General features: G+C 36.0%; 1 protein-coding gene across 9 annotated transcripts in view; it reads right to left on the bottom strand.

The window, feature by feature from the left end:
- LOC128861360 (PDZ and LIM domain protein 3) overlaps positions 1 to 20046 on the bottom strand; it is a 46481-nt gene that overhangs the window by 19200 nt on the left and 7235 nt on the right. For 4 of the 9 annotated variants that reach the window (XM_054099452.1, XM_054099450.1, XM_054099455.1 and 1 more), the window contains exons 2-3: positions 7742 to 8007; positions 7462 to 7666 (exon numbers count right to left, since the gene is read on the bottom strand). In XM_054099452.1, coding sequence (XP_053955427.1) covers positions 7462 to 7666; positions 7742 to 8007 — 471 coding nt within the window. Of the gene's footprint in view, positions 1 to 29; positions 189 to 7461; positions 7667 to 7741; positions 8008 to 15397; positions 15881 to 20046 lie in introns of those variants that run through there. The other 5 variants (XM_054099454.1, XM_054099453.1, XM_054099457.1 and 2 more) reach the window with 3 other exon arrangements.

The raw sequence follows: 20046 nt of genomic DNA on the forward strand, positions 1-20046 counted from the left end.
AAATAAGTATATATTAAAAATCGACCAACTTCTCCGTTGAAACTCTTAAATAATGTCGTTTTCACTTGCTCGTCAATTCGTACTCGTAGTTAAGAGATCGTTTGGAATTTTTTTATTTTTTCACTACTTAAACTTCTAAATAATTGATCTGAATTTTTCAATATTCCGAAAGCAACTGAATCTTAATTTTTCACAGATTGGCAATTTTTCCACATCTGTCTGAATTTTCAAATATTTAGTCCCCTCTGTATATACAAATATTTGCCAATGTATAAGATACATACATACATGCATATATACTAATAAAAACAAAAATAATACCAGCAAACAATTCAGAAATATTTGAAATTTTAATATTGGGGCGTCTTGCGACTATTCGGAAAGGAGAAGAGAGCTAGTGGCCTTTCGCGATCGAGCAGTTCTTCACAGCCACACAAATTACCTCGTCTCGTACATTCCATTGGCTACAGCAGACACTCATTTAAATGGATTTACACACACATACATACATATATATACATATGTGTAGCAACTTATGCACTAGCATACAAGGGGTTGCTCCGCCAAAGAGCTTTCGTTAGGCACGAACGTTTCGTTTCAAAATTATTTGCCATATTACGATTTTGTTTTTGGCGAAAATAAACGAAAAGCAATAAACTTGGACTTGTGTACAGCATATTTAGCATCACCCACGCGCTTTTTGCTATTTGCTCAAGGCAGAGCTGTACGGCAAGCAGCAATGGCCAACTGTGTGGCGTTGAAAAGTCTCAAAAACTTGGAAAATAAAATCATAGATATTTTACGCTTTCGAGATACAAACGAAATTCTCTTTCTGAGGCCCCATAAGAAAAACTTCGAGATACGCGAGAGAACTTCGTTTGAAACTTAAGATCATCAAACAGTCACATACGTATGTACTTAATGCCATGAGAAAAATTCTGAGATCCTTGAGTCGCATACTCGTTTATATGCCGATTTATAAATAGTTTTTAGACAAAAATCTCGGAACGTAGACAACAGTTTTTGAGATCTTAATTTAGAGTGTGGCAAATTTTCGGATTTTTAGCTATATGAACAGTTTTTGAATCATCACCGCCCACGCTACTGATTTGAATTCGGGATTTCTAGAATAACCACTCACTAAGTGTATGTATGTATATTGGAGGATGGCATGATAAAATGTTGTTCAGGTGCATACATACAGACATTTACATGGGCGTACGGCCTACCAGGAGTTTATTTTTGTCGATCACCAAATGATCCACCTAGCCAAAGGCAACGCCTTACGTGCTTTCATTTCACCGTGAATTTCCAAATGGTGCATTCGAGTTTGTTTTCGATAGTTTCGATAGTCATTCGTAGCCTCATTTAAGTAAATACACTAATTTTATAAACATTAGTATATGAATGTACATATGTATATGTATCTGTGTGTGTGTGTATGCATGTCGGTATGCATGTGTCTACACTAAAATATTATATTAGCAATCAATATAAATGCAAATTAATACACACATACGTACAAATGTATGTATGTGTACATATGTCCCTCCTACATTCGTGTAAATAAACAAACAAACAAAAAAGAAAAACAAAAACAGCGCAGAGAAATGATTTACAAAATCATGAGCAATGAACATTTAACGCGCTGCTGTAAACACCTTGAAGATCTAAAATTACACCTCCATTCAAATTGTCCTTGAATATTTTGATTCGTCATTACCAGCAACAGCAGCTACATCAAATTAGCAGTGGATTTTGTCGGAAGGTTGCAGTCTCGCGATGAACAAAGGAATCACAGCTTTGCGGCCTGTTGCCATTGCTCGACGTGTTTGGATCACTCATACGCCGTGTCGTGCTCAAATGCGTAGCTACATACAAACATACCGAAAAAGCAGCAACTCTGGTGGCACCTAATGAGAGGTTTTAGTGTTTGCAAAGTTTTTTAATGCCACTTATCTATGCGCCACTTCTTGAATTATCAAACTTAGTAAAGTATTGTTGATCTTAACATATATTTAGTATAAAATATATGCACGTAGGTACTTGTAGCATAAAAAAATAATAATTGGCACGTTCACTTCTGTTAAGTGTTTGAACGAGCTCCACCTCTTATTTGTGGTGTGCGTCCTGATGTTGCTCCAGAAAGGTAATTGTGACGCAAAGGGGCAGCAAACTACAAAATTCGTTTTATTTGCGGGAGTGCTCCCAGGAGAATCATCTGACAAATTGTATGAACCCGTTATCGACTACTAAGAGAGAGGAGATTTTTTTCTATTTAAGGATATTCTTTTCTAAGTGCATTTTTTAGATAATTTTATTCAAAAGCTTACATATTTAGAAGTCGTATTCTTATTTTTCAATGCATCTGCAAAAGATTATACTTTTATTAGACGCATGGGAAATATTCAATGTAATTCACCAAAAAAGACATTAATAAGAAACGGTGTTTTAAAATTAATTTTAGCTTGAACTTTCGCCAAATTACCTTCAGCAAATAACCTTCCCGAAATTTTCAATCGCAATCTGAGTCCACTACCGCGGACTTAGTCTTCTAAATATTATCAGTGGGGCTTTAGACCTCGAAAATCCACAATCGACCAAATATCCACAATACGCTATCTCTTGGAAAAGTCTTGGAAAATATCCCCGGACAACTAATACGACTATTCAAAATGACTTTGCTCAATACCAGCAGCACCGTCAGAATTGGGAAGAACCTCTCCGAGCCGTTTGATACTAAACGAGGTTTCAGACAGGGTGATTCACTCGCCTGATGCTTAATCGCTCCGGCACAATCGTTTATAAGAGCGTATGCTGATGATATCAATATCAGCCTTAACGCTTTGTTAAACTTGGCCAAAATCGCATAAGAGGTTATCGCGACAATCAAGAAGAAGAAGAACTTGCCCTTTGAATACGTACATACATAGGATTATGTTAATTGTTATAAAATAAGAAATTTACTTGCTTTCCTAAACAATGTTCACAATTTCATCATTGCTTTTGATCGAAAGCAAAGTTTCAGCAGACTATGTAACACAGCCAAAATCAGGCGGCTGCTAAAATTATCAGATGCAACCTGGAAGCTCTTCGTTACTACAATGGGGTCATCTACCAGGTTTGAGGCGGTCCAGAGCACTCATGTGTTTTTATAATCGAACACGCTTGAAGAGCCACTTAATCATTATAACCGGAATTCGAATAGAACATTACATGCCACACTATCACCTGATGCAATTTGGCGCGTCGAGAAACTGCCAGAAGATTGGATGACAGGCATCAGTTGGCAAAAAATATTAATATATTTAATAGAATACAAACGCATCTTAAACGACATTTACGTAAGCAGCAAGCCGTACAAACAGGTCATGTTCCAATCATATCATCTCTCTCCGCATTACATTAGAACAAATAAACGGATGGTTGTCGCTTATTCAAGCTTGTTTCGTCGCTTTTAGCACAGCCATTTAATTGCGCTCACAAAGTAGAGGCATACCGCAAAAAGTCATCAGCATTACCAAATCACATCATGAAGCAATAACAAGCAAACTTGTCCTGAAACTTCCACATACACTTAGAAGAGCTGGCATACGCAGATGACATAGCGCTCTTGTCCGGCAAAAGGACAGATTTGCAAGCAAATTTGAATGTCGCAAGCCTTAAAATAAACCTTAGCAAGACAGAATACAACTCAAATTGTATGCAAAACGAAGCTCCCGTTTTACTGTGTATGGAAAAGAGATAAGTCATAAGGCAAAATTTTGCTACCTGGGAGTAAAATACCACCAGGAAGCGGAACGATTGAAAACATCGCCAACCATATCAACAAAGCTAGTGCGTTTTTCCAGTTGTACAACATATGGCTTTCCAATTCTATTTATGGCCATATTAAACTACGAATTTTTAATTCCAATATGAAATCGGTGTCGCTATATGGCTACGAATCGGGTCGCTTACTTTCGTGCTTATCCAAAGGCTGCAAACATTCGTAAATGCCTGTTTGCGTAAAATTTTTAAAATCTGGTGGCCTTGCGTAATTTCAAATCAAGAGTTGCTTAGTTCAACCAACGAACTCCCAATCGAACTAATTACGAAAGACGAGTTGGCTGGATCGACGACACCTTTCGCAAAGATGTCTGCGAAGTAGATATGACGGGCTACTATGTGGTCGAATCCGCAAGGTGTTAGGAACCGTGGAAGACAATCTGAATTTTTATAAAACAACTTGCTCACAATCGAAATGATTTAAATACGCTCCAACAGGAGTTAAAGAAAATTTTATTAGTTTGGAGAAAAAGAAATCCATTATTTCCCCGATAGATGCCTGTAGTGAAGTTTGTGCTCGTTGTCAAAGTTGCATTGCACACTAGAAAAAACTCTTTTGCTATTTTTTGTTTGTTCCTTTCAGTTGTGAGTTACAGGGTGTTAACAATGGAAAATAACAAAGAGAAAATTCAATAAATTTTACACGTGGCACTTTTAACGTTAATGATCCACCTCGCACAGGCAATCTCGTCGTCGAAAATGTCGGTAAAACCAAAGAAATAATCGAAGTTGACCGGCATGTTAGCAGTCGTAGCATCGCCCAAGAGCTAAATATCGGCCATAAAATAGTTTAAGCCATTTGCGCAAAATAAAAAATTAAAAGAATGGCAAAATAATCTGATTGATCATGAAAATAACGAACGGCATAGAATTCCAAAGAGTTGGCTACATATTAAAGTTTCTGTCGCAAGTAGGATTTACGGATATTTCCCAAAATCCTTGAAGGGGGCGTAATAGATGTTAAGGTCGCAGTGCTCTATCCCTGACATTAATAATCACATGGCTCAGTATAAATAGAAACTGTGTTTGTTATTTCCTGAAGAAGAGTTATCTTCTACCGCGAGTACTGAGGCAAAAGACGAGTACAAATCTCTTTCTACTGGTATATGATGAAAGAACCATTTTATGTATATAGAATCATGACTGCAAAAAATAAAACAGATCAGACTACTAAATTTGCTGCACCGATTTTCTTTAAACTGTACATTAACGGATCATGGGATCGAATTATGGTAATGTATTACAATCACGCAGAGCCACCTGTACATGCATGCATGTATGTGTATGTATATGTATGCACGTACATATTTCCTAGCTAAATATCTTCCACCATCTCCTCAAAAATATGTGCCCTCTTTGAGCAATTATGTCAATGAACATTATCATCATCACGCTAATTATCATCAAAACCAACGTTATTACGGATGTCAATGGCAGGAAAGAATGCCAACCGGGCGGACGGTCCGAGTGCACAATCTTTTATTTTTCTTGGCTACTATTCCTGCATTTGGTTTGCTCTTCATATGCGTCATGTCACTTTCGTGTTCACTTTCTGTTTGTATATTTGTAAATGTTGGAGAGATCAAAATAGCATTTCTTAAAAAAATATTCCATCATTCACCCTTCGCCTCGACTTTTTTAATAGAAATCGCGCATAAAAGTTCATACCTTCACTTTGGCATTAAATTAAATTCACCTTCGCTGGCAATACACAACGAATAGCTACATGACATACGTGCGCATGTGTGTGTAAATGTGTATTTAAATGCATACTATGTAAAAAGATGTTTGTACATTTACATTTGTTGGGATATTTACATGCACACATACAGATGGCGTGTGCGCTTGGCACTTACCATTTCTATGGGATCGTAAAAATTGAATTACAGATATTTAATTGAATAAAAACATGTTCATGAGCTCCCCTGTTGGATTATTGAGCTCCCTTCATTGCATAGAAATCTCGAAATTAGTATTTTTCATAGAGTTTATGAAGTTTATGTGTTTGTTAATAAGAATACCCACTTTACCAGCTTAAACTAGACAGGATGTGTGTAATAATTCCAAATTAGACCAATAATTTAGCATTAAGTAATATCTAAACACTCACTCACACTCGCACACTACTTATATAAATAAACAAAAAGTTCTGAGGTGATCATTCTTAGTTCCGAAAGAAACAGCTCGGTTTGCGTTCATACATGACAATGCACGTCCGTCAAGAGAAATTGATGAAATTAAATAGTGCGAAAAAATTTCTGTTAAATAAAATGAAAATTTCACACAAATATTTAAACAAATGGCAAACCTTAAAAAAATTCAGTTAAATACCTTAAAAAATAATGAAATATCTTACTTTGTGTCATCTTAAACATTCTGTATGGAGTTTAAAATAATGCTATACAAATGCATGGCATACTTTCAGGCGAACAGAATAAATAATATTTGAACTGCTTTATTTATTTTAATATGCTTAATAATATATGAGTATAATATAATATATAAGACCCTCTAACTCACAGTTGGAGCATAGGACGGCTTAATAAGCTACTTCTACTTCTTTATTAAATAATTTAACAGACTTCCATATGCCACATTTTTTAACTGCTCGTATACTAAGTATTTATTAATTAATTTATTTGTTAGTATATTTCATGAAGCAATAATTAAAGGAAATTTAAGTTGTCTTTTTTCACCCTGTGTCGGCCATCTTGAACTACTTAGTAAATCCGTGATGTCCTCTTGGAATGCTACTCCTTATTTAATTCTAAAGAAGAAGTACTCAAAAGCAAAGAATGAAAACTTTTGCTGAAATAGTTATCAGGCAATATTGTTTTGCTCATATTGTTTTGTTTTGGCTTTCGCATCTTTCAATTCTGTGAAAATTACGGAAATCAAAAAATTGATTGTGTGATTAGCGGGCGTGACGAAATAAAAATGGTTTTCTCTCGTTTGGAGTTTCTTATTTATTACTTCAGTATAGGTTTAGAAGTGGAATTAAAGTATAACTAATCCTTTCCGTATGTATTAAATTTTACAGCAAGTAAACGGACTCCAAAATTCGTACATGGATTATTTAACATAAATCTTCTGAGAATGAGAAAAAATATATATATATACCTAATAATAATAAAAATATAATATTTATATACGTATTTTTTTTTTTTTTTGCTATATGGGAAACTTATAGTCTTTAAGGTATAGATTGCCAGGATTTTGTGAAACGTACCGAAAATTGTAAAAATTTTTGAGATTCAACAATTAGGTTGAAAGTATTAAAATAAGGTGTATTTTATTTTTGTATGGTATTGGTTATCGCAATTGGTTGTCAAACCACGATCCAAATAAATAAAAATAAATAATTGAGTGCCATTTATAAAATATCATGAAATTATTATATGGCTTAAATCGACTTTTTTCAATTTTTTCTACCTTTTCCGAAAAGAGATAGAGTTATGTCCCTCTTTTTTCTCTTTCTTCCAAATTACATTAACGGATTCAATATCATGCGAAATCAGTTGTCAAACTGTACTCAACCTTTTGTTATTGAATCATGGGACAGTTCAAATATAACAATGCCATTGTTAATTTAGCGATTTTCAATTTCAGCGTTGAAGGTTTTTATTGACTTACTTGATTTACAATGGCCGCCTGCTCTTCGGTTACATCTTGCTGGTGGTCCCGCGTAGGCATCGGACTGAAGCATCCACTCTCACGCGGTGGCACATAGCCGCCTGAGGCGTTCAGTTTTGGAAATACTGTTTGCGGCAACGAATCAACAGGCAACTGCAGGGCACGTTCATATTGGCCAGGTCCTGGCAAAAACGGTGAAGGGCCTCTGTGGGAAATAAGCACAAAAGTGGAACGAAAAGCAAAATTATATAAAAATCACTTTAAATGTATGAGTACATGCCTGTGTGGCACATTGGCACTATGCAAATCCGGGCTGTTGCTGTTAGCTGGTGACGGGCCAAGGCCAGCTCTGTATGGTTCAGCGCCAAGTCCTTGTGTGTATGCGATTTTACTATCACGATGGACGACGATTTGGATTTCATTACCCGCGTTGCGGAAAAGCGTTTCAGCATCTCCATGGCTCACATCGCGAGCATCATAATCACGTATCTTGGCGATAATATCGCCGCGCAATACTTCTCCGTAAGCAGGGCTCCCAACTTGAACCTGTGAAACAATGAGAGAACAAAAAAATGTTTACTACTACTAAATTAGTTAATTTATATAAATAAACAGTAATAAACAAAATAGTTGAAAATTCGATAAGTCCACCTCGAGAAAACAAGGATACAATTTCAAGGATTGCCAATAAACAATAACACTAAGTAATATTGCCGTGAGCGTTTTTAGTGTGCTGAACTCAAAAAGATTTTTCCGAAGCTCTCTAGAAAAGAGAAGGACAGTCCTTGCACTTTCGTTTATTTTCAGCGATGTTAATGGCATTGTCGACTGTCCAATTCTACTTGACCGAATAAGCTTTAATGTTGCACAAAGAAGTCTTCGCAATTCTTACCATTTTTATGGGGAACACTTTAAGACTAAATTTGCGATCTTCTCGGCTAGAATTCGTTATCCGATTCAAGCCTGCTGTATTTCGCTATATCTAAATCTAATTTGGTAAAAAATTTAAATTTAGTTGCTTAAGGATTTATTTATTTTCATTCCTATTATTTTAGTTGCCAAATTTAGCTTGTTTTCCCTCACATTTTTGTCTATCTGTAAAGCAATTTTTATTATAGATTATTGAAATAAAAGAAAAAAAATAGTCAAAATTAGAATAAAAGCCTAGACTTGATTTGTGCAAAATCTCGATTAGACTCCATAAAAGCTATTTTTTTCTTAATTTTCGAACTCAATGCTCTTTTTTCCTTCTTTTCAAATCACGGCCTAATTTTTTCTCAAACAAAAAGATGTAAAAATCTTCATTGAGCAAATTTGATCAACCTCGATTTCAACTGATTTCTCGCCATGTAAGCAAATGTAATAAATTTAACAAAATTTGCAAATTTTCTAGCTCCCAGAAAAACATATAATCTAAAATACTCAAGAAATATTAGCGTGCACTAATGAGGCCAGATGTTGAATGGAGCAAAAATAGCGAAATCGCTTTAGCTCCGATAGCTAAAGTTTGATATAGCTGAAACTCAAATGCAAACCATTTCAACTTTAGGGTCTGAATTAGGGGCAAAAATTTGCATTTCTATAACTTAATGAGTGGGTTCATAAAAAAGAAGGGGGCTGGAACCAAAATTTGGGAAGATAAATTAAGTTCCAACTTAGAAGAGGACAGCGAAATGTAAGCTCTCTCAGAGGTTAAAAAAATTAAATCCAGAGCTAAAAAGAAATAAGATACATTGCTTATTCTCTTCCTTTCTTTTTTCCTGCTACACAAAGGATTGTTAGACCAGAGTCATATCAGATGATAATGGTCACCATATTTATGCTAACGGCTCAAAGATGCACAATGGCACTGGGTCGGGAGTGTACTCGCACAATTATTCTTAAATTGCCCCTGGGCCCTAGATCGATGTAGCGCCTTACAAGCTTAAACGAAGTAGCAGACACGATAAAACTAATGAACTTAACTCCAGCAGCGATCAAGGCATCAATTTAAGATGTGTTGAAGAATCCAGGAAATCGCTTTCGCTTATCCTACAACCCCACACCACACTTTGTTGGATCCTCGGTCATTTTGGAGTGGAGTGAAATGAAAGAGCCGATTAGTGTTTAAAGAAAGGCTCTGAACTTGATTTCAGCGAATACACTGCGATTGACTTGAGCGTAATCGCGGAAGCCAATTGAAGGTAGTCTCTGACTACTAACTACAGGAACTCCAAAGCGCTCTGGCCAAAACTGAATCTTAAAAGGACAAAATGTCTACTTGGATTCAACAGATCAACTACCAGCGTCCTTACAGGTGTTATAACGGGTCACTGCACTATTAGCACCCTAAGCAGTAGATGGGAAATTGAGTCGGTACAAAACCTCCTCTGTGAATGTCCTGCACTTCCTATTTTCAACTCAAACAACTCTTTAATAACGCAGCCCTTCTTGGTTTTATTGATCGGAATAATCCAGAGTTACTGAATTGAACTTTTATAAAACTTCCAACTCTAACGAAATGGTAGTTGGAAGTGAATCACACAATCGCTACTGTAAATGGCCAAAAATGTTGATTGTCTGAACTTTGTTCTTTTGGCCATTAGCTAAATAGCTGTGCTAGGATAAATATTCATTAGCGCATATTGCCGATTTTTAGAAATGGTGAGTGCCCTTTTACGATCGGGCAGTAAACAACTAGACCTGTCCCACAAATACACATGTACATACATACATACATAGAAATATTAACGAAATTTGGAACGTAAGACAAACTTTACGAATACAGGACGAGCTCCTTCGCAGGAATAAATAACAGCGGAAATACAGTGTACTCTCTCCTAACAGATACCTCCCATAAGGAGACACTTTTTTCAGTGCCTCCAAGATCCTTAGGAATTTTTTAAATTTTTTTCTATTGAGCGGACAACCCTCCCATAACAGGACGCCATAGATATTTTAGTTCTCTCATAAGCGGACAACCTCCAAACTCTGCCTTGAAGTTGTCAAAATTAATAAATTTGTTAGATGCAATTTATTCCTTCCCAAATTGGCAGTTGCTCAGCGCACCAACATTATTAATCTGGCTAAGAAACAAATTCAAATTGGCGCGGCCGCTCCTCTTATGGGGAAAAATTTTTCAGTCACTTATTATATAAGTACATACATATATACATAGGTACATATGTTTGCATAGTTATTGGTGTTGTAAATAAATGAATATTGCAAGAATTTTCATAAATCGTTCATCGTGTCATGAATGAAGATAAATCACTTTAACGCTGACCCAAAATGTCTCAAGAATGTTTACACATGTCAATTCAAAGATGAAATGTTGCACACAAGCCGTCATCGATCGCGCAAGCGCATAATAAAGTATTTTTTACCTCATTAAGCCGAGCGAGGACGCAGCCTTCAATTTAATGTTTTTCGGTTGACTGAAATTGTATATGCAAAATGCGCAAACATTATTAATTCATTTAGAATTATACAAATAATAGTTTCGACTATATTTTATTCATAATAATCGTTGACAAACCAAAATCATTATCGAGGAGCGGTGCATGGGGTATGAACACCGGATGGGTTCATCAATCATGTGATTTTATCTTAAAAAAATTTATTTAAGCATAAGTGGGTAAACAGGTGGGTACGCACCGAACCTTGGCCGATATAGTCAGACTTCTCAATTTGTGCCGCGTACGCCTTGGTTCTTTGTACAAAATAGAGGAACCAAAAATTGTATGTCGCCTGCTAGCGGCAACTGTCTGAGATTGCTTAAGGAAACACTTTCTATAGGGTTGTTTATTAAGAGGTTTTATTTTGATATTCAAAGAAAAATGCTATTTTTAAATATAAATGATTGGATGTTTATTTCATTATAAAGAGGAAGGTATGCCGTTAATAGTGGAAAATAGCATCAGGCAAATGACCACCACGACCATGCTTACAGGACAATATCCTTTTCATGAAATTTTCCATAACCGAATTGCAAAGTGGTTACCCTATGTCCTCAATAGCTTCACGAATTCCATCTTTGAGGTCTTGAATCGACCCTGGGCTGTTGACGTAGACCTTCTCTTTCACGTGGCCCCAAAGAAAAAAGTTAAAAGGTGTTAAATCACAAGATGTCAGTAGTGATCACCTCTTCGAGAGGTAACACGGCCCGGAAACTTTTCCCGTAAAAGATCATTGGTATCGTTGCCTGTGTGGCACGTAGCGCCGTCTTGTTGAAAATAAACGTTGTCCAGATCAATACAATCCAATTCCGGTCATAAAAAAAATCGTTAATCATCTCTCGATAGCCTTTTATGTACTTAAATAACACCTGTTATTGGAAAACTCTTTATAAATTTGGGGTTTTGTGCTCGAAAATTTGCGATCGTACCGCATTCATACAAGGTGATATCACTAGAGCAGCGGATTTGTTTTTTTCTTGCGATGTGATGTTTTGAATGGCTTTGTTCTTGCTGTGTTTATTTGTTTACAATCCTATTGAAATTTTGGCACTCAAAATACCAAATTGTAAAAGCAAAAAGATGTAAATGATGTTGCTCTGCTGCCACCTCCGTATGAACTCTCTTTGTTGCTAATTTTAACTGTTTCTTTGCCGCTAAGCGAACCCAACTAGAAACGTGACCAGACAAGTGATGAGAAGTTTTCAGGATCGTAAAGGTACTATGATTGCTTTTTCAGTCCAGTACTGGTTTATTTTTTATTCAGCAGTCGATGTGGTACGCGCGGTTTGCACTTGGAAAGGCCAAATGGAAGAATATTTTAATTCATTTGGTGCTTGGGAAAAATAAAGAAGTAAAGAAGAGTCTAAAGAACGATGCAGCCGAACTTTATGTAGCTGGTGGATGCTTTCATTGAAATGCGTAAGAATTATGTATTATTATACTTATATTGTATATTTCGTTAATTTTCAATCCACTGCTTGAGGGCAAACGTAACTTCAAACAATTCTGAAGAAAATAGTGAAAGTTTACATTTATTATAAATATGTTCCACCATCATTAAAATTTCATTGAATCAAGGAATTTATTGTAAGAAAGATTTGAAAGCCTTTTGGTTAATGTCCTAAAAAATTTTTTTCTAAAATGTAAATACATGGAATAAAATACATAAATAAAAAATGTTTCAAAAGCAATTTAATTGTTTAGAATAATTTGTTTCCAGAAACTATTTGCTTGATGTTGAATCACAAATTAAATTTAACCCAAAGACTTCCTCGCTCTTCATTTTCTCAAAGCAAAACCTCCGTTTTTTTAGGCAAATGTGCTCACTCCAGGCATCGCCCAATCTTTTTGCGTAATTTTTCAGTTCAAATTTTACCCAGTGTGATTTTACGGTCTTTGCAGTCCTGTTTTGGATGCTTAAGTTTGTCATAAGTTAAAACTATCTGTTAAGGCAGATATTAAAGGCTTTTCAGTCGTGTAGTTTAAAAACTGCCCTGCTTCTCCTTGGAATTTATTTTAACATGTCTGAAGTTTCCGGAGTCTTCTTAGATGACTGGAAAGTAACATTCATTAACTTCCTCTTTCAAATATGGAATAAAAGTGACGTTATAGTTATAGGCCAATAATTAAGTTATGTTTCTAAACTTTTTGAGACTGTAGTCAAGAAATTAAATTTGGCGACCAAGAGAATAACTTCGCCTAATCACCATGGTTTTGTTTTGCAGTTGTAGTTGTAGCGAATATTGCATTGCATCTTTCCAGAAGGGTCTACATAATCGGCGTTGTTACCACAATAGAAGGTACGTCTGAGAATTTCATAGCCTCTTCTGTGTAGTCCTCCAAGGGAGTATACTATATTAGGACCTTTCTTTTTTATATTATCATTTACCAAAACGTAATGGCTTTTCTTTTGCTAATTTTTTGCTATATTCTGAATATTCTTCTGCCCAGTGGATGCATTGCAGTTTTAGACAGTTTCAGCATTAAAAATCGTCTTGTTTTAAGTGTTACAATTTTTTTCAAAGTTACGTACACAAAAATTCACAAGGCTGTCTCTACGAGTTATAAAATATCTAATTCGGTTTCGGATCCAAGAATTATTATTTTTTGTATTTTTAATTCAGTAGTCGAATTTCGCACATTGTTGCGAAAACGCACCCGAAACGGGGCTTTGTAAGGCGTAATAGCACATAATTTTTTACCACTACATGACTAAATAATTACATACCTCTTTTGTACAAAAAAAATTAGTTACTTCAATTGAATGTGTTCAAAAAATGCCTGCTTCATATACGACTGCTTTTAATAAACCCGAAACTGCTACGCTCACGATTACTTTCTCTGTCTTTCACTTTCAAATTATTTAAAGGTTTTATAGATTGGCCTGTTCTTCTAGAAAAAAATAATTTTAATATTCCCCACCGGAACCTGCGTAATTTAATAAATACCCCCTAATGTCCCTATTATACGGTCTTTGAAAGAACTTAACCTGATCTCGAACAAAATATCATTCGATAGACGTTTTTAAAAATTCATTGGATTCCATTTTCTTGCCTGTGACTATTATTAATTAGTAACTAAGCTGAGTTTTGTTATTAGTCTGTATGGAACTTTCCTTTGGTTAATAGACTAAATAAATAAATAAATCCGATATAAAATAATATATTAAGTTAGGTTAGATGGGCTGCCCTTAAAAAGAATTAACCAGGCGTCAGAAAAGCCCGTTGCGATAACCTGAAACAATTTTCCCAGCCCTAAAGTCCTTTTTAAACGGCTCATGTACAGCTACACGTGGATTTGAACCTGGCGGCCATAGGATCAATAACATTCCCTTACGATACCACGTATTCGTTTCACGTTCTACGTCTATCGACTGTTGGTTAAAGTGGACGTGAAACCCTGGAGGTATCTACCTGCTGTTGCAAGTTGCTCTACCCTTCTTCTCAAGACGAGAAATTCAGAGTGGTGTGTCTGCTTGTACTCGATTTACCAAGCCCCGTTCCTTGTCCACTTTCCTTGTTCACATTTCCCGAAACACATCCATGTTCCGGAACTCAGTACAGTTTGAGGCTATGCTAACGAAAGGCCTTGATCACAGCCTGACTGTCTAGCAAGGCAATTTTGCAGCAGTGCGGTCTCTCATGCTACCAGTCTTACCGCTACGTCGAAAGTCACAATCATTCACATTTTGTTCCTTTCTTGCCAAAACTATGGAAGACAAGTTAAGAATGGCAAGTGGGAACGCAGCGCAAAGTAATTTATAGTATATAAAAATAAGTATTAAACTATTTGTATAATATTTATGAAAGTTAGCTTAGGTTACTTAAAATAATAAAAGGTGCATCCCCAAAACTTGCAAAGAAATGCCAAGGTTTGTTAATAAAAACATTTGCAACAGTAGCGATGCGCGCAATTTACTTCGAAATTGAAAAAATGATGCCAAGTAAATCGCGCAATTCGGCAACAAAAAGCCCAAAGTAAAAATAAAAATAAAAATGGGTAAATTGAATATTTATTCTAAACTCGCGATCGTTTTTCCCAATGGGACTTTTTGTTCTCCTTTCGTTGCAAGAGTCGCATCATAGATTCCTCTGCAATTTACAAAAATATTGTTTTTCTTTTTGTTGTTATTGTTTTCTGCTTGCGACTTGTTTTGCTTTCACAATTCTTTGTTTGTTTGATTCTTCTTGCCCACCGCTGTAGCCTCAATCTGCAGAATGCAAGGGTAATGATGAATACACACAAGCACACGAGGCAAGTGGCAGTTGGCAACCACAACATACCGAGGTGGTTTTTTTCTATAATTTTTTATTTCTGTTCTGTTCTGAATCGCGTTGCACATTACAAACATACGAACGTCCTTTGTTGCAGAGTCACATATTTAAAACAGTCAGTGGTCTTAAGATCATATTACATAATTGTCGCATGCGAGAAACTAATCACAAGGGGATGAATAACATTGCTAGGACAGTTGATTTTGCTATCCTCAAATATGTTACCCTAGTTATGATGAGCGGAGTATCCAGATCATTGCCACCTACAAGACGAATGCCCCAGGGAGTTTCAGGTCCATCTCGTCGCAGAACTACAGTGAATTCATGTAGTTTCGGGCTCATTGCCTGCCACAAAAAGCAGCAGCTCCCTCAAAAATGTCGAGCAAAAAATATTCACTCAAGCACTCAAAGGACACTTTTTGGAAACTTTCAGACCTGTATCGCGGCCAACGAATCAGTACGCGATGGCGAATTCGCGAAAAGAAAGACGCACGGTGGTCAAGTAAATCGCCTAGTGAAACTTATCGCTGCTCCACTGACACCTAGACGATATTCGCACGTATTGTATCTTTCGATGCGGCGCGGGACACGCAGACGGCACGTTCTGTTTAGACTGTGGCACACCGACTGCTTTGCAACAAGGCGATTACAATGAAATTTCGCAGACGATTTGATCGCGTTGAAAGTTGCTCAAGCACTAATTTTAAATGCGCCAAACATCGAATCGAATTTGCGGCGGAAGCCGAAATTCTTTTCTGCCTTATTTTATTCGACGTTTTTGCAATCGCCCGTCAACCCCTTTTGAGCTTTCCGCCCTCTGTCGCGCTGCCGTGTTTTCGTTGTGGTGTTTCGTTTACGTGAAATGTGTTCTTTATTTGACTTTTATTTATGTTTTTGCAATTCAGTTGTTTTTGTTTTTTAATTATAATTTTCATTTAGATTTCCTTTGCATTTGCAATACAGTTGTAAAAAACAAACAGAACACGGAGAAATGTTTAAATAAAAAATTTAATCGGAAAAATGAAAACGGAAGTGAATGAAGAAATCCCAATAAATGTATAGCATTTAAACATACATACATGCATGTTTACGTAGACAATGTGAATACATATAAAATATTTCCTAGTCTTCCGCAGCTACCCGCCTGGCATGGCCTCAACTCATGCTACGCCAACTCCAACGGCAAGCGCACAGTTTGGCTAATATTTTCTGTGGTCTATAAAGCGTGAGGCGCACGCCAAATTCGCAACAACAAACAAAGAACAATTAACCATATTGCAACTGCAGCGCTCCCCATCAGCGCACATTCTCCTTGAATATGCACGAGTACATACGTATATATGTATGTGTATGTATAATTGCATCAGGAGCCGCGTTGGATAATTTCGCTGCACAATAATAAGAAAGAACGCAAAATATTTACACATATACATTTACATACGCATATACATGCACTTACTAGTAGAAGTCGTTATATTTTATTTGTGAGAATAAAAAGTCCAACGACTGTATTACAAAGTTCTACATTTTTTCGAAATGAAAAGTGCTTATTAAATTGGCCCTATGCCTATATTAAATATAAGTATGTATGTATGTACATATGCACATGAAATGAATGGCGAAATGTTGCAAGTGAAACATAATACAAGGTCGTTTATAAAAGGCCTCCCTTACAGAGCAAAGTACATGCGCGTATGTATGTCTGTATGTAAGTAAGTAAGGCGAGTAAAGGCTAATTCAAACAAGTCGTGGGCCATATGTTAGCATCAGTACTGAAAGATCTCACAACAATAAGTGAATTATTATTATAATCAAGGAAACTTTCAAAAGCAGCATCAAATAATTTTTGTTTTTTTAGTACAACACAATATTTTATACGCATCATTCAATCATTCCACGCTGGCTCTATTCCCAATGGCTTACAAGTAGGTCAAGAAGAAGTAATTAAATAACGCACAATAAGCCAAAATCTAAAATCGGCTAGAAATAATTATTAAAGCTAAAAAGTGGGGTAGTGGGGGATTGGGGAGGGAGGAAAGTTATTTCTGATTTAAAGTAATACTAAAAATATTCGGAAATCATATTGATATAAGACTAGAAATATCCAACTTAATTCTTCCCCATCACTTTTCTTCTAAAGGTATAGCTTTATTGCCTCTTCTTGCCATGCATAAAACCCCAAAATGGTACACAAAGTTTTTTCTAATAACGGTCGCCCCTCGGCAGGAAATAGCAAACCTTCGAGTTTCTGCCACGCTCCTCATAAGAAATATTTGCGGTTAGGAGTCGGATTAAAACCGCACACCACAAATAAGAGGAGGAGCGCGGCCAAACACCCAAAACGAATGTAATATATATATATATATATATATGGCTTCCCTAAAATTCGGGAACTCATTAGTTCCAATCGATGTTTTAATGTGATGGTTGGTTGGTTGGTTAGTGATGGTTAATGTGATATCTCGTTAGATTTGTGTTTCATGCATACTTTTTGAAAGCTTTTTAGCGACGTCATGAAAATTAGTGACTCAAAAAAAATCGTACGAAATCGATCTGCGAGGATTCTTTCCTCGCATTCAGAGTGAAGGTGTAGATGAAACCTGTAGATTTGAGTATAACCCCAAGGTCCGTAAACAAAGTCAATAGTAGGTGGAAAAGGGTGGGAAGCGGCCAACGAGATATCCAAGTCGTGACTGAAGCCAATATCGATTATTATTTACGATGTCCGTGTCACTTTTCGTCATGAATATGATCCTCCCGCGTAAATAGCGACTAGAAAGTTCTTTGTTCTCTCCTGTAGCAGCGACTTTTTCTTGTTCGTGCTCCAAGCTGAAGTCCCACCTCAAGGGAACGTATATTGGTGTACAGGAGGTCACTGAAGCTATAACCGCGGTGCTGAGCGAGTAACGAATAACTTCGTTGGATTACTAATCAAGAAAGCGGCGGGACTTTCCTTTTTCCTAGAATGTCTGAGTTAATTATTCTTTGTATGGGAACGTTTAAAGATCTTGCTTTATAATCCGCTTTATACGAGATATTTTGATGCAGTAAGTGGACACTGTATAGCACAGTGAATATCATTAAGACAAATAAGGAACTTGTTTTGAAAGTCGAATGAAATTTTGCCAGATTGTATTATTTTCAATTTTCTCATAGGCTTAAAAAAGAAAAATCTGTACGTCTTCCTCATAACTGCAGCGTTTTCGGTAGGCGGAAGTACTGGCGATTGGGGGAGCTTTTAAGCAACTAATAACAGATTTCTCTTCTCTTTTGAGGGCAATTTCCTTATTCTTTCGTATAGCCAAGCTGCAATCCATGTACAGCATTCGATTACAACAACCTCTAAACTGGTCAAGCAAAGTAGGAATGGCCTTACCACCTTGAGTGAAAACCTAACGTTACCTTAATCTGGGCCTCGGGACATCGGACCATTGAATGAACGTTAACGTTAAACATTGATAAAACGACGGGACGCTCGACTGCGATCACCTTTAATAAATTCGCCAGACAACAAACTTTAAATAATTGTACTTTTTATAAACTAATCAATGATATGATAAACTTAAAAATTTCGCATTTCAATACTTACATATATGTAAATCTGGAACATTGTTTCGGAGTCTACCCCAAATTTTAAGGCTTACCTACCACGAAAAATATGTTTACAGTTCGCACAACGCATCTATGCTAACGTCAAGAAATCTGGTTTTTAATCAAACAAAATTAGTAAAGAAGCTGTATTATTTCTTAAATCATATGATAAGAGATATACAAACTAGAGCCTTTCTAGACCTTGAGGCAAATTGGAAACTTCAATTTTTCTACACATATTTCGCTACATCGAAGCGGATGGATAACTTTTCTACAGTTCATCGATTGCCGACGGATTAGCAAAGATTAGAAAGACAAAAGGTAATAATGAGGAGTAAATCATACAAAACTTTTAAGAGTTTGAATGCGAGTGTGTGGATTCTAGATAAAAGCAGAAAACCAATTAATTGTGGAATGTGATCACGCATGTGATACTGCAACGAAATTAATTCACATTGTAATTCGATTAAATATAGTCGTGATTATTTTTATATCTATGGCACTGGATCAACAACAAATTCAGCTGGTGGCTACGAAACAATCTACGTAAAGCAACCAAAAATTCTATAAATAAAAAGTAAAACTAAATCAAGTGCGAACCGGCAAGATAATAGTGCCAATTGCCGTAAAGACCCATTCAATTGCATTATATATATATATACATATGTATACTTGTATACATGTTTGCTACTCTGCATTCCAATGATTTGTGCATCGACCCAAATCTTCTCGAATTCGCAACATCTGACTAATAACCTATTTTTTATTTAATTTGCATTTTAATTAATTGTTTATTTTACGATTTCGTGCATGAGTATGTCTGTGTGTATACAGGTGGGTTTAATCACTTACATGTTCGTTTGGTGAGTACGCCAAGATTGAATGCCTCCACAAATACTTTTTTTTTTGCATCTCATTGATTGCTGTCTATACCCAATTGATAGAGCCAAAAATCTACTGAGCTCAGTGAATTCATTCTGTATCCACAACAAAAATTACAACTTATCTCTAAATGTTGGAGTAGAGAAGCGACAGGATCATTTGTATGCAATTCTTCAAAAGAAAAGAGAAGCAAATAATTTAAAAATAAAAATAAATTGCAGTTAATCAGCTTAAAACAATGTTGAAGAAACAAATCTAAATATAATGAGAAACTTTGGACTTTTGCGTTTCTAATAAAACGACCAACTCAGTTACTTAAATATCTTTAACTGTATTTTATTTCGTACTTAGTAATAGACATTTCAGATGTTCCTCTAAGTCTATTTTAGCATTTTATGGAT

This window comes from Anastrepha ludens, chromosome 4, assembly GCF_028408465.1.
Source record: "Anastrepha ludens isolate Willacy chromosome 4, idAnaLude1.1, whole genome shotgun sequence".
Taxonomy (NCBI): domain Eukaryota; kingdom Metazoa; phylum Arthropoda; class Insecta; order Diptera; family Tephritidae; genus Anastrepha; species Anastrepha ludens.